The sequence below is a fragment of the Emiliania huxleyi genome, assembly GCF_000372725.1.
Source record: "Emiliania huxleyi CCMP1516 chromosome Unknown EMIHUscaffold_131, whole genome shotgun sequence".
Taxonomy (NCBI): domain Eukaryota; phylum Haptophyta; order Isochrysidales; family Noelaerhabdaceae; genus Emiliania; species Emiliania huxleyi.
The window spans coordinates 250898-264646 of record NW_005201277.1 but is presented as its reverse complement, the minus strand read 5'-3'; the positions used below and the strand labels follow the sequence as shown (position 1 = coordinate 264646).

The 13749-nt window shown below is 65.8% G+C and overlaps 6 protein-coding genes across 6 annotated transcripts in view; 4 read left to right on the top strand and 2 right to left on the bottom strand.

Annotated features, from left to right (window-relative positions):
- Positions 1–352: 352 nt before the first annotated feature.
- On the top strand, positions 353–2124 carry EMIHUDRAFT_226294 (hypothetical protein; the record flags this gene model as incomplete). Its single annotated transcript, XM_005788897.1, has 3 exons — positions 353–493; positions 974–2076; positions 2106–2124. Coding segments are annotated over 3 exons (1263 nt in total), but the record flags the coding sequence as incomplete, so codon positions are not given.
- A 2253-nt stretch (positions 2125–4377) lies between these two features.
- On the top strand, positions 4378–6802 carry EMIHUDRAFT_440565 (hypothetical protein). The gene is made up of 2 exons (XM_005788896.1): positions 4378–4541; positions 4614–6802. Exons 1-2 carry the CDS (start codon positions 4443–4445, stop codon positions 6516–6518), a joined length of 2004 nt encoding a protein of 667 aa, XP_005788953.1. The 5' UTR covers positions 4378–4442; the 3' UTR covers positions 6519–6802.
- A 1556-nt stretch (positions 6803–8358) lies between these two features.
- On the top strand, positions 8359–9888 carry EMIHUDRAFT_226292 (hypothetical protein; the record flags this gene model as incomplete). The annotated part of the gene is made up of 4 exons (XM_005788895.1): positions 8359–8766; positions 9031–9177; positions 9364–9438; positions 9532–9888. 4 exons carry the CDS (start codon positions 8359–8361, stop codon positions 9886–9888), a joined length of 987 nt encoding a protein of 328 aa, XP_005788952.1.
- A 235-nt stretch (positions 9889–10123) lies between these two features.
- On the bottom strand, positions 10124–11422 carry EMIHUDRAFT_455059 (hypothetical protein; the record flags this gene model as incomplete). Its single annotated transcript, XM_005788894.1, has 4 exons — positions 10124–10698; positions 10787–10909; positions 10981–11114; positions 11227–11422. Coding segments are annotated over 4 exons (1026 nt in total), but the record flags the coding sequence as incomplete, so codon positions are not given.
- Positions 11423–12038: 616 nt separating this feature from the next.
- EMIHUDRAFT_362453 (gluconate 5-dehydrogenase) lies at positions 12039–13008 on the top strand. Its single transcript, XM_005788893.1, has 2 exons — positions 12039–12494; positions 12621–13008. The coding sequence occupies exons 1-2, from the start codon at positions 12043–12045 to the stop codon at positions 12985–12987; spliced, it is 819 nt and encodes a 272-aa protein (XP_005788950.1). The 5' UTR covers positions 12039–12042; the 3' UTR covers positions 12988–13008.
- Positions 13009–13215: 207 nt separating this feature from the next.
- EMIHUDRAFT_455058 (hypothetical protein) overlaps positions 13216–13749 on the bottom strand; it is a gene marked incomplete at its 5' end in the record, with an annotated part of 961 nt that continues 427 nt past the window's right edge. Inside the window, one exon of the mRNA XM_005788892.1 lies at positions 13216–13706. Within this exon, the coding sequence (XP_005788949.1) occupies positions 13570–13706 (137 nt within the window). The remainder of the gene's footprint in view (positions 13707–13749) is intronic.

Here is a 13749-nt window from a genome sequence, read left to right as displayed (position 1 = left end):
GGACATCAAAGGCTACACCGCGCTGGTGTACGCCGCCCTCCTCAACCACCCCGCCGTCGTGCGGCGCTTACTGCGGGCGGGCGCAGACGCGGCGCGCACTGTTGACGGCAAGACGGCGCTGCAGTGGACCAAGGAAGAGGGCCACGCCGAGTGCGTGCGCGCCCTCGAGGAGCACTCGTCGACCGCAGCAGCGGCGGAGGGGGAGACGGCGGTCGCAGAATCAGCCGAACAGGCCGCGGCGGCCGCACGCGAGGTGGCAGTCGCTGCGGAGGCGGCGGAGGCGCGCGATGCTGCCGAGGCGGCGCTGCGCGAGGCGGTTGAGGCGTGCGGCCGAGGCGACGCCAATCTCGAGGCGCTCAAGGCGGCGATCAACGCGAACGTCGAAGCCGCCGACGGCTCCGAGGCGCTGCGGGCTGCGCGGCGGCTGCGCGATGATCTGGCGGAGCGCAAGGCCCGCGAGGCCAAGGCCCTGAAGCGGCAGCGGCAGAAGGAGGTGAAGGCGGCGGCGAAGCAGGCGGAGGCGGCGGCGCGGGCGGCGGAGGAGGCGCGGGCGGCGGAGGAGGCGCGGGCGGCTGACGAGGCGCGGGCGGCTGAGGCAGCTGCGGAGGCGCGGGCGGCGCGGGCATCGGAGGAAGCGGATGCGGCGGCGCGGGCAAGGGAGGAGGCAGAGGCGAAGGCAAGGGAGGAGGCGGCAAGGGAGAGGGAAGAAGCGAGGGAGAGGGCGGAAGCGGAGGCGGCGGCGGCGGCGGAGGCGGCGGCGGCGGCGGCGGCGGAGGCGGCGGCTGTAGAGGCGGCAGTGGCGGCCGTGGCGGCGGCGGAGGCTCAAGAGGCGGCGGCAGCGGAGGCGGCGGCAGCGGCGGCGGCGGCGGCAGCGTCGGCGGCGGCGAGTGTCGCCGCCCTCGCCGCCGCCTCCGCGCCGCCCGCCGCCGTCCCTCTCGACGAGCTCATCGCGGCGACCGACGGTTTTGCCGAGGCGCGCAAGGTGGGCGAGGGCGGCTTCGGGCGCGTCTACCGCTGCGACGCGCTGCCGTCGCTTCCTCGCGTCGCTTGCGGGTTCGCCGTCAAGACGGCGCTGGTCGGTGTCGGCGCCAAAGGCCTCGCCGAGCTGCAGAGCGAGGTGCGCACGCTCAGCGCGGCGTGCCACCCGTCCCTGCTCCCTCTGCTCGGCGTCTGCTTGGCACCGGCGAGAGCTTGCCTCGTCTACCCCCTCTGCCGCGGCGGCAGCCTCGAGGACCGCATCTACCGCACTCCAGCTGCACTGCAGCGGCTCCGCATGCTCGGCTTCGAGACGCCGCCTCCGCTGCTCTCCTCCGCCGCACGGCTCCGCGTCTTGCGCGACGCGGCGAGCGCGCTGCACTACCTGCACACGCTCTCGCCCATGATCCTGCACCGCGACGTCTCGGCGGGCAACATCCTGCTCGACGAGCGCGGCAATGGATTCCTCGCCGACGTGGGCCTCGCGCGCGCGGCGGAGGCGACGGCCGGGCAGGTCTCGCACTTGTCGACGCAGCGGATCTTTGGCAAGCCTGGCTACATCGACCCGATCGTCCTCAACGACGGTCAGGCTTCGCAGCTCACCGACGGCTTTGCGCTCGGCATCACGTTGCTCGTCAGCCTGACCGGCCGCGGCGCTCTCGGCTTGCTCAACGCGTGCGACGGCGCGCTGGAGGAGCCCGACACGGCGGAGGCCATTGCGGCGGCCGACGCGGGCTGGTCGGCGGCGCAGGCCGAGGAGCTGGTGCGGCTAGTGGTCGGGCTGGCGTACGAGCGGAAGCGGAAGCGGATGCCGCTCGCGGAAGCACTGCTGCGGCTGGAGGCGCTGGTGGAGGCGGACGTCGCGACGGCGACATCGCCACCGCACGTCGCAGGGGTGGCGGTAGCCGAGGCGGGCGGGAACGCTCGCCAGTGCGACTTGTGCTGGTCAGCGCCGCGCTCGGTGCGCTTCGCTTGCGGCCACGCGCTGTACTGCGAGACATGCGCGCCGCGCGTGATGGAGCGCGACACCAACTGCCCGGCCTGCCGCCAGCCGGCGCTTCCCATCGCCGCAGTCGGAGCGCATGTTGCGGCGCAGACCACGTTCGTCCACCAGCTTCCTGCGCGCGCAGGGCCAACCGCAGCCCGTAGCCCGCAACCCGCGGGCGCTCGCGGCGGGGCCGACATCGACGCCCACATCTCTCGGGCACGGCCGAGGCAGGCGGCAAGGGAGGCGGCAGCTGTGAGGGAGAGGGAGGCAGCTGTCATGGCGGCTGCGGCGAGGGTCAGGGCAGTGGAGAGGCTGATGCAGCAGCAGCAGGAGCAGCAGCAGCAGCAGCAGCAGCAGCAGCAGCAGCAGCAGCAGCAGCAGCAACAGCAGCAGCAGTCGCAGCAGTCGCGCGGCGGGCGTGGCGGGCGCGGCGGCCGAGGCGGCCGAGGCGGCCGAGGCGGCCGTGGCGGACGCGGTGGACGCGGCGGCGGACGTGTCGGGTGATTTGGGCGTTGGCTGGCACAGCTCTGCACATGGCGTATGTTTTGCATCCGTTTTTGCTTTGCGTTTCGGATTCGGTGTCTTGGGCCTGGGGGTCTCGTCTCATAAACTTCTCTCAAAAACACCGAGATGCGAGAGGAAATACACAGGCTCTCACTCAGAGCGCGGAATGCCCAGTAGCCCACTCACAGCTCACTCCTCACACAGCTCACAATCACGCAGCTATATGGCACCCTCGAAGTTCTCCCTCCAACGCGCAAATCCCTCTCCCAACTCAAAAACGACTCTCTGCCGTCGACTCGGTGGCACAACGATGCGTTCGGCTCGCTCGCGCCGCCACGTGTTGGAGTGAAAACTGAAATGGAACTAGCCATTGTTTATGCGAGTGAAGGTGCTAGCAATCGTACAGAGATGCTACGATTGCGAGGAGTGTCGCTCACAATCCTTCGACTTCTAGGATTGCGAGCGAGGCTGCTCTCAATCCTAGCCTGGTAGAAAAGAAGGTTCACCAGCAGTGGGCGTGCGGCCGCTCAAAAAAAACCTGTCAGCAGAGTCCTCCTACGGGAATGTACGTAAGAGCCACATACATACACTGAAAAACGAAGAAGAGCGGTAAGCTGCGGTCCGACCGATCCGATGCCGCCAGTCTGCCACCGACCGACTGGGGTGATGGGAAGATGTGAATAGGACGCCTTCTTTTGTTAAAGAAAGAAAACAAAGGCAAGGGAGGAATCAGGGAGGAATAGGAGGACGGCACTCCGCCACCACACAGGGATTTTAAGGAGAGGAGTGTGGTGCTAGCCGTCGCCCACCCTTGGGCGTCTGCTCTTTCTATCTCGGATTTCTTTTCGACGGCGCCTTCTAAGGGGTTGCCGTCTGCTGTGCTCCTTTTGGTACCTGTGTCGAACCTGTGTCGGTGAGAGAGAGTTGGGTTGTTAAATTCCTTTCTTACATTCACCCTTGGGGCGCCAAACACGTGCCGGATTACCGTGCCCCTTGCACGCCGGGCACGGCCTTTCGGTTCGTGAAGGGTCGGTGCGTGTCGTGACGAATTCATTCGTCGTGACCCCCTGGAACACCGTACTCTCCCGCACCAGCTCCGTCGCTTGGTTGCTCAACCTTGCCACCACCAGGAGGCGGCCAGGGCTCATAGACTCGGTCGGAAAGACCCCAGATTGGCACCTGTGCCTCTCTGGACAGGGTGGCCCGCCACAACGACCCCTGGAATTGCGACTCGCCGCTTTCCTCCCACTGTGAATTTGTGTGAGCTCTGTGCCGGCTTGATCTGCTAACAACGAACCTAAAACCCTTGGGGTGCCCTGCACAGCCCAGGGACCACGGCAAGACGCCGCGAATATCTTACTTTTCGCGGAGCCAGGTTCTCTGTCGAGCCCGGGCAAAGAAAAGGGAGGTGCCTGGACTCGCCGCGTGCGTGTGTGTATTGGTGCAACCAGCCTAGAGCGCGATCTTTCACACTGGTGAGCGCGCCGCGTATACACGGCCCGCGCGAGACCGCCGCGCGCCGCTCGCGGTAGGACTGTGGGCCATCGCGGGGACGGCCCGCCGGAGGCGCGCTCGATTGATCCGGATGGTCACACCCGGTGGGTGGCACCGAGGCGTCGCGGGGACGCTCTTCTGTTCAGGCTGCCGCCAGCGGCTGGGCGTCGCTCAGCCACACGCCAGGGGCGCAACGCGCAAGGCACTCGAGCAGGGGCCTGAAGAAGAACGCGGTTTAGAAGAATCGACTCCACGCAGAGATACGACGTCGGTACCCGAAAAGGTTGTTGGGGTCCAAGGGGACGCTTCGGCGGGGCGGCGTGTCCGTCTTTACTTCAAAAAGGAAGGCTACCCTTCCCCCGAAAAGGTCAAAGGAAGGCGGCACGCCGATGAACCCAGCAAGAACAAGGAATAAGGAAGGAAGGCACAGCAGAGCGCCAGCCCGAAGCACCGAGTGCGCAGGACCCCGCCGCGTGAGCCGATGCATCAGTCGCGCAACACCATTGCCGTCGTCTTCTTTGCGCTCGCCGTCGAGACCCATTCGTTGCCCGTCAAAAGTGTCGTGCGCACAGAAGCAAAGGTGCGCGAGTCACCATCCATAGTACTGCACAGCACCCATGCCTACCTTGCGCTTGCCACCGTTCCACCACAGATCGTATCAAACACGACTGTCAAGCCGCGCGCTCTCTTGCTGTTCCCGATACGAGGCCACATGGGCATCGTCAAGCCAAAAGAGCTCGAGGCAAGTGGCCCGTCCATCAAGGGCGAGGCACCGCTGCACCAAAGGCGCCACTGCGTGGATTTCACGAGTGGTTCCATCCCGCATGAGCGCAAAGTCGAAGAATCTGATGAAGCCTGGACGGATGAAGACGGATTCAGCTGCCTGTGGTACGCTTCGGATGGCACCTCGACTCGCTGCTCTCTTTTTGGTCACACCGGAGCGCAATCTGCGTGCTGCGTCTGTGGTGGCGGGAATTTGACGGGCGCAGCAGCCAAGCCGTCGGTCGGCAGCTCTTTGGCACTCACCACCGCGGCGGCGGACACTTCGGTGTCCTCTCTGAAGGCCGGGGGCGTCTCATCGGCGAGCGATTGGTCCAAGCTGTTTGGTGACGTCTCCAAGGCGGTGGAGTCGATCGGCAACGTTGCAGGTGCGGTGGCGAAGCCTTTGAATGAAGCGGCAAAAGCGGCAGAAGCAGTCTCAAAGGTTGGAGAGAGCTTGGCCAGTTTTGGAAACGCCCTCAAGGACTTCAGTGCCGCCCTTGGTGCAGCTGGAGCTGTCATCTCGATCGTTACACTCTTCTTGCCAGCAGCGCCCAGCGAGGAGCTTGTGTTCATGCAGGAGGCATTCGAAGCACTCGACATCCGCCTCGATGAGATTACTGACGTCATGACAGCAGGGTTCATGCGTCTGGAAGACATCATCGTAAGTGGCGAGGTCGACCGCCAGATGGGCTTCCTCGATACCGTCGAGACTCGTTATCGCTTCTACACCGAGAACCCAACCAAGCCTAACCAGGATTCGCTTCATGTGGCGTGCAACGCACCGGGCCAGTCTCCCATCGATCTGATGATGTTTCTCTTCCGGCACACGTGCTGGGACCAGTTTTGCACACAGATCCCAGGCATCACACCCCTGATGGGCTCTTCGTTCTCAGCGCTGCGCCTTGCCATGGCGGACAAACACCTGCAGCTCTGGTTTGAGGGCGCGGCGCTGCCCATGCTCATGGCCATGTCGCGCGCGATGATGCTGCAGCAGAACTGCGCCGCCCTCTTGTATGAGCGCTCATTGCCGGATGGGGTGGTTTTGGACGAGTCCAACCTCGACGACTTCAACTCGGCGTTCACAGCGCAGGTCGACTGGATGGACACCCTCATGGACACCATGGTGCAGTCAGTCAGCGCTCAGTACGATCAGATGAAGCAGTGTTGGCCACGTGACCTCCTCATAGCCGAGGACCTAGAGGGCAACTTTAAGGCCAATGAGCTGCGGGACAACCTCAAGTTCAAGTATAGCTGGCTCGACTTCAATGTTGCGGTGTGGGATGAGGTGGTGTCGCAGGGCCAGTGGACAGCACCCAAAGCAGACAGCAACTCAGATCAGTGCAACGGCGAACGTGTGCACTCCGCCGTGCACCAGTGGCAAGACAAGAACGTCCTCATACAGTGGTGGCCGCGCGCTGAGGACGAGGACTGGGCTGACCAGCTTCCGCGCCACCTCCCAAATTTTGGTGCGGGTACAGGGCCGTGGTGCGCCTCTGAGAAGCCTCCCTTGCAGCGCAATCCAGCCTTGTGCAAAAAATGGGAAGATGCGGGCTCAAACACTTGCCTTGAGTCGTACAATGCCGAGCTCTTCATTGGTCATGACTGGATTGATCCCAGGTGGGGCTTTGTGGCGCTCCGCGACGCTGACCTGGACCAAGCTGTTGCTTCGCCGCACTGCTACTTCAGTGGGGACATGGGCCCAAAGGAGAGAAAGAACGCCTTCAACTGCCCGGACCTGCTCAAGCCAAAACGTGTCCATACCTCCATCATGGTTTCATGCGACTACCTGATGTGAGCTTCCCCAAAGGATGACATCAGCACAGTTGGAGTAGCACAGGTTGAGGAACAACCGCAGTTTTGAGTATATGCCAGGGTCGCTGCGCGTGCTCGTGCATGCAAGCTTTGGGTCTGGTCATTTTCATGAGAAGCGCACCAGCGTCATCTTGGAACGCCTTCAATGTAGAATTCTGTGACAGTAATGTCCTGTAATGTTCTCGCTGTATACTTGTGTGTTTTGCCGACTGAGTCACGTCATCGGTTTGTTATACTATTTGCGTAAAGCTTTATCGATACCGTACGAATCGCAGTACACTGCGCCGCGCCGCACGATTTCGGCCGGCGCAGTGCACGAGAACTGCTGCACGACCACTAGACGAGAACTCATCGCATGATGAGAGCCTGTGACGACCATGGTTCATGCCGGAATTCTACACCGTCTACCCACTACCGATCCGCGATCGCATGCGTGCACGAAACTCGAAAGGTATCAGGGAGCTTGCGAGGATTCGCTCAGTGACGTGACCGAGAGGTCTCGGGAGAGGGAGTCAGAGGAATCAGGGGATGTGGGCGAGTGGGGTGAGGAGGAGGGAGATGATGATCCCGAGGGCGGCGGCGGCAAGGGTGGTAGTGGCGAGGGCGTCGGCGGTGGGGGTGGCGGCGGCGAGGGTGGTGGCGGTGGCAGAGGCGAGAGGTGGCAATGGCGGTGGAGGCAGGGATGGCGGCGGCGAGGCGGAGGTGGCGGTGGTGACGGCGAGGGTGGCGAGGGCTGCGGCGCCGAGGGCGGTGGTGGCGAGGGCGGTGGCGGGGGTGGCAGCGGCGAGGGTGGTGGCGGTGGCGATGGCTAGGGCGGCGGCAGCGAGGGCGATGGTGGCGAGTGCGATGGTGGCGGGGGTGGCGGCGGCGAGGGTGGTGCCGGTGGCGATGGCGAGGGAGGCCCTGGCGGTGGCGGTGGGGGTGGCGGTCAAGGGGGTGGCGGTGTGGCGATGGTGAGGGTGGCGAGGGCGGCGGCGGCGAGGGTGGTAGTGGCGAGGACGGTGGCGGCGGGGGTGGCGGCGGCGACAGTGGTGGCGGTGTCGGTGGCGAGGGTGGCGATGGCGGCGGCGGTGGGGCTGGTGGTGACGTGGGCGGTGTCGGTGGGGGTGGCGGCGGCGAGGGTGGTTCGAAGGGTGGTGGCGGTGGCAGGGGCGAGGGTGGCGGTCGCGGTGGAGGCGGGGATGGTGGCGGCGAGGGAGGTGGCGGTGGCGACGGCGAGGGTGGGGAGGGCGGCGGCGGCGAGGGCGGTGGTGTCGAGGGCGGTGGTGGCAGGGGTGGCGGCGGCGAGGGTGGTGCCGGTGGTGATGGCGAGGGAGGCCCTGGCGGTGGCGGTGGGGGTGGCCGCGCCGCGCGCGCGACTGAGGGAAGCGCGGGCGGCGGGAAGAAGGAGAACGGCGGCGGCGGCGATGGTAGCTTTTTTTCGCACGGGCAGCATTTTTCGTACTCGCAAACGTGAATTAGTCGACTAGGCTGGGTGCACCAATAGCACCAATAGTGCCTCTACTCGCCAGTGTCGAGCCCGCACTGAGCGACATCGCCTGCCTGGCCTGCACTGAGCGAGTTTGTTCCGGCGGAGTGAGCGAGTTTGTTCCGCCTGTCCTCGGTGAGGCGACACGCGTATTCCCTATACAGCGCCCGCTGGTCCGTTCCGCGCCCTCGGTGAGGCGGCACGCGGTAGTCCCTATCTCGGACGAATGTCCCAGCTGCGCCCACTTTCCCAGAGGGGTTCGACGGGACGCGGCCCACTATCGGGCATCGAGGTGACGACACGCGGCGAGGAAGCGAGCGAGGAGGCGAGCGAGAGCACCTGTTCCGGCGCCTCGATGGTGTCGGACGACAGCCACGGCCGTCTGGGCGTCGTGAGCACGGCGCTCCTGCTGGTCGCTGACTGTGTCGGCACCGGCGTCCTCGGCCTCCCCGCGGAGGTGGATCTGCTCGGACCGCTCGGGTTGCTCTTCCTCGCGCTGCAGATCCCCGTCAACGCGTACGTCGGAGGCCTGCTCAACGCGGCCGCCACCCGCGTGGACGACGGGACCCGGCCGCAGCAGGGCGGCGCGACGGCAAACATCCTGCAGCTGACGCGCGCGCTCTTCGGCGCCGGCTCGGGCGCCGCTCGGGCGACGGCCGCCGCGTGGTACCTCAACCTCTTCCTCGTGCTCGGCAACTACCTCGTCGTGATGGGCTCCGCCGTGCAGGCGCTCGCCGGGGGGCTCTGCGCCTACCAGGCGTCGGTCGTCGCGACCCTGCTTGCGCTCGGCCTGAGCCAGCTGCCCCGCATGCGCGACCTCGGCCAGCTGCCCACCCTCCTCTCGATCGCCACCGTGGTCGGCGTGCTCGCCATCTGCGTCGCCGCCTCTCGCGCATCGCCGCCGCTTCCGCCACCGCCGCCCGGCGAGGCGACGGGCGGCGGCGCGCCGGCCGGCGGCGGCGCCTTCTCGCGCGTTCTCCGCGTCGGGTCGGCACTCTCGGGCATCATCTTCGCGATGGGGTCGCAGAAGCTGCTGCTCAACATCCGCGCGGAGATGCGCGAGCCGGCGAGGGCGGACGCGGCGCTGCGGCTCGCTCTCGCGCTGTACGGCGCCATCTACCTCGCCGTGGTCCTGCTGTGTGGCCCCTCGCCGCCCGGCCTGCTGCTGGACGCGGTGCCTCTGGGAAATGCGCGCCGGCTCGCGGGTTTCCTGCTCTGGCTGCACGTCGCCGTCTCGTACGCCATCAACTCGCAGGCGCTCTGCTCGAGCCTCGCGGCGTCCCGCGACGGCGGCGGCGGCGGCGGCGGCGGCGGCGGCGGCGGCGGAGAGGGAGTCAGGGGTCCGTCGTGCGGCGTCGAGTGGCTGCTGCTGACGACGGCGGTGACGGCGCTGGCTTGGGTGGTTGCCAACGCGGTCCCGTTCTTCCAGGATTTGGTTGGGCTCATTGGAGGGACGACCCAGGCGATCTCCCCATTTCTCTCCCGATATCTCCCCATATCTCCGACTGACATTGGAGGGACGACGCAGGCGCCGCTGACGCTGCTGCTGCCGGCGCTGCTCTATCGGCGGGCTGCGTGGCCGCTGAACCGGTCGCGCAACACGGGCAGTGCAGCCGTGGTCGTCGTCTCCGCGGCCCTCGTCGCCTACGGCACTCTCGGCGCCGTCGGCAACATCATCAGCGATTGGCACAACCACGGCACCCCATTCTCGTGCGCGTTGCCGCCGGCAGCCCCGCCGCCACCGCCGCCGGCCTACCTCGAGCGCTGGCATCGGCGGGCGCTTCGAGCGCCGCCGGCGCCTCACACGCGAGCCAGGCGTCGCGATACGCTTTTGCGGGCGCAACACAGCGACGTCGTGGGTGACGCCGAGCCGCCCGCAAGCTGAGTTTTGGGCCTGTGGGTGTGTACCTACGCCAGTCCGCAGTGTGCTCGCCAGATAATGAGGCTTCATCAGACAGCACAAGGATGGTGGATGCTCAACGACGTATGCGATGTATTATGTTCCATTTTCTCACCTCTCTCAGCTCTTGTCCTTCGTTTGTGGTTTGAACGTTCCCCTAACCGCGCGGAGCTTTTAGAGCATAGAGGGACACCGCACACTGAGATCACGGTTCACGCTTGGTGACACTGTACACAGCTGTAATGAATAATGAACGGCAGAGTAAAAGAGTGAAGTATACACAACACACACTCTCCTCACACCAATCGTAAATCGACCGTGGAACGCGACGCCGATATAGACGCTAAGCAGATGCCATCGCCAACACGGGACATGTGCGGTTTGCGCTCTGCGAGCAGAGCAGGGAGGCGCGCGAGTCGTTGTGTCAGTACTGAATGCTCGGCAGGTAGAAGCCGGCAGGCTCGGCGAGCGGCCCACATAGGACATGGAGGCGATCTGCCTCGTCAGCAAGAAGCCGTTCCTGGCGAGCCAGCGAGCAAAGGCCGAGTGCTGATGCGGCACAAAGAGCGTCGGCGGCGGGATCGGCGCTCCAGCCGCTTGCGCCGCTGCGATGGCGGCCGACTGAGCGACAACGAGCGCCTGCAGCGCCTCCTCGCTCAGCGCCACAGTGTGCCCAGAGAGGTACGAGCCCGTCGTATACCCCACGACCTTGCCGGCCTCGTCCCGCGCGACGGCGTTCGGATGCGGGCCCCCCACCGCGGAACCGATGTCTCCCATCCGCCGGGACGCGCACACCTGCTCGGTGCTCAGGAGACGTGAGCTCGCGTGCAGAGGAGACGTGGGCCGGTTGGGCGTGGAACGGAGGTTGCTTGCCACTACGCACCTGCTCGTGCAGAGCCGAGCACTCCTCGACGTCCGACGCGGCGAGCGGCTTGACGACAAAGCCCGCCGGGGCCTCGGCGGTGCAGCAGCCCGAGCCGACGTACTCGATACACGTGCGCCGAGGCTCGAAGCCGAGGCCAAGGTAGAGCGAGAAGCTCCGCGTGTTTGCGATGACCGCATTCAGCCGGATCGCACGCACGCCGGGTGCTCAGCGGCCGCCTTCATCACTGCCTGCATCAGCAGTTTGCCAGCGCCGGGACGCTTGGACGCGATCGGGCCGATGCCGCCGATGCCGCCGATGCCGTCCTGGTACTCGAGCATGTTGGCACCTACCAGGAGAGCGACGATCGACACACTAGACCTATCCAACAGCGACAGACGGAAACCACTACTAGAGGAGTGCGAGACACGCAGAGAAGCGCCGCACAAGGCGATGGTCACCTACCACCGTGCCCTCCTCGTCGACGGCAACGAAAACGTCAAAGCCTGGGCGCTCCAGCCCGCTCGAATAGAGGTACTTGGGGACGTCGACAACCTCGCGAGGTGGGAACTCTGGAGCCAGGCCGACGCTCTCGTTGAACGCATTGAAGGCAGAAAAGGCGATGGACGCGGCCTCGTCGAGGTCTCGCGCCTCCATCGGCCTGATTCGCACCTTCGCTCCCACGGGTCAAAAGCGAGGGCAGCGTCGTGCAGCGCGGCGCCGTCTTGGCAAGAAGCGTCGTCGTCGACGACACTCGCTGCGTGCATGGGCCATGGCGGAGGCTTCCTTCTTTCGGTGTAGCGGCGGCGTCCCAAGCGAATAGCCTCGGTGTAGCGGAGGCGCGCCAAGGCGAATTGCCTGGTCGCGTCCCAGCTGAGATTCCTTTCTTTTTTGAGAGCGCCTTCGTTGTTAATAATACAAGCCCAAGGGTCTTTTTTCCCTTTTTTGCGAGTCGCAGTCGGTATCTTCGGGAAAAAATCATAAACTGACTGCGAGCGACTACGCCGCGGAGAGCAGCTGCAGCAGCTCCGCGACACGGGCGCGTGCTCCTACCTACCTCATGGCGCTGCGGGCTCGGCGGCGGCAGTAGAGGGAGGGGCCGAGGGACCATACCCCCCCACCCCTGTCGAGGGCTAGTCTTGGGCGGTCAGGACCATACCCCCCCACCCTTTGGGCCGCGACACACCATACCATACCCCGCAAAAAGTTGGAACCCAGGTCGGGGGGGGAGGGGGGAGGGGGAGGCAAAACCAGTGGGACCGCCCCGGCGGCCCGGAATGGCAGCCTGTTCTCCGACGAACTTGTTCTCCCTCCGGTCCCGGGTCGCGTTGGTCTCGGGCGGCGGGACGGGCATCGGCGCCGCGCTGGCGCAAGCTCTCGCGGAGGCGGGAGCGCGGGTCGTCATCGCGGGCCGGCGACTCGAGCCGCTGCAGGCGACGGCCGCACGGATCAACGCCGCCGTGGCCGACAGCGGGGCGGAGGCCAAGTGCTTTGCGCTGGCGTGCGACGTCGCCGATCTGGACGCCGCCGACTCGATCGTCGAGCAGGCTGCCGCGCTCGCCGGCGGCCCGCCGGTCCTGCTGCTCAACAACGCCGGCGTGAACGTGCGGCAGCCCGCCGCGGAGCTGACGGCCGAGCACTGGAGGCAGTCGCTCGACCTGATGCTCGCGGCGCCCGCCTTTCTGGCCCGAGCCTGCGCCCCGGGGATGGCCGCGGCCGGATACGGGCGGACCGTCGCCCTAGATGCGGAAGACGGGTCTGTGCATTTCCTAGACACTTCATAACTGCCTCGACACTGCCTCGACACACTGCCTCGACACACTGCCTCGAGACTGGAAGCCGTCTTCCAGTGTAGGATCGTCACGACCGCGTCGCTGCAAAGTGCTCTCGCCTTCCCAAACTCGCTGCCGTACGCCGCCGCAAAGTCGGGCGTGCTCGGCCTGACCCGCGCCCTGGCCGAGGCGTACAGCCCGGCGCACGGGTACGAGGGCATCACGTCAAACGCGATCGCGCCCGGCTTTGTCCAGACGGAGCTCACCGCCTCGGTCTTTGCCGACGAGCCGAGGGCGCGGCAGCTGGCCGCGCGCTCGATCGCCGCGCGCAACTCGACGCCGGCCGACCTTGCGGGCGCCGCGGTGTTTCTGTGCAGCCCGGCGAGCGCGTACGTGAATGGGCAGACCCTGTACGTGGACGGCGGCTTCACAGCACTCGGGCACCGCTGAGGCGCCGATCCGCGATCCTCTAAAAATATTATAGAAAACACAAAGGATGTTCTCTTCGGAAGCGAACTTCGGTTGAACCCTATCCCTTCACTCCACCGCTTTCTCGCGAACCAAAGTCCAAACGCAAACCGATATGCGATGACCGATCCGCCGCGACCGTAGTTTGGCGTAGAGCGCGTTTCGTTTCGGGTTCGAGTTTTCGGCGAGATCCTTGTCGAACTCGCTTGTGATACGGCTGCCGAGAGCATCGGGCCGAGAGATCGAAAAGAGAACGGGAGTCGGGAGAGGGCCCGCGGCGCCGCCCAGACAGATTACAGACAGTGTGTGCTATATACGACACGCGATCCTAAGCAGAATAAAAGTTGCGCCGCCTCTCACGTCTCACGGCCTCTGACCTGTGACCATCCTGATGAGATCGCAGATCCGCCTCTCTGTCTCTCGACACACACGACGCGTTGCTTCTCACCCTCTCGCGGGGAGAGCCCTCTCTCTCTCTCTCTCTCCACAAAACGGGGAGCCGACGAAACGTTGAGCAGTGCTGCTCGCGCCGGCTCCCCCGTCCTCTACGCTGCCTGGCGCACTCTACGAACCCCCGCGGCCGAGAGGCGCGAGAGGCGCGAGAGGCGCGAGACCGGCATCTCTGCGCGGCAACGCGCCTCGCCCGGCGCCGTGTCGCGAGGGCCCGGCACGGCAAGGCACCTCTACCCCAGCTGCGCCGCCTCGCAAAGGTACGAGACGCCCCTGGAAAGATCCCCCCTCCCC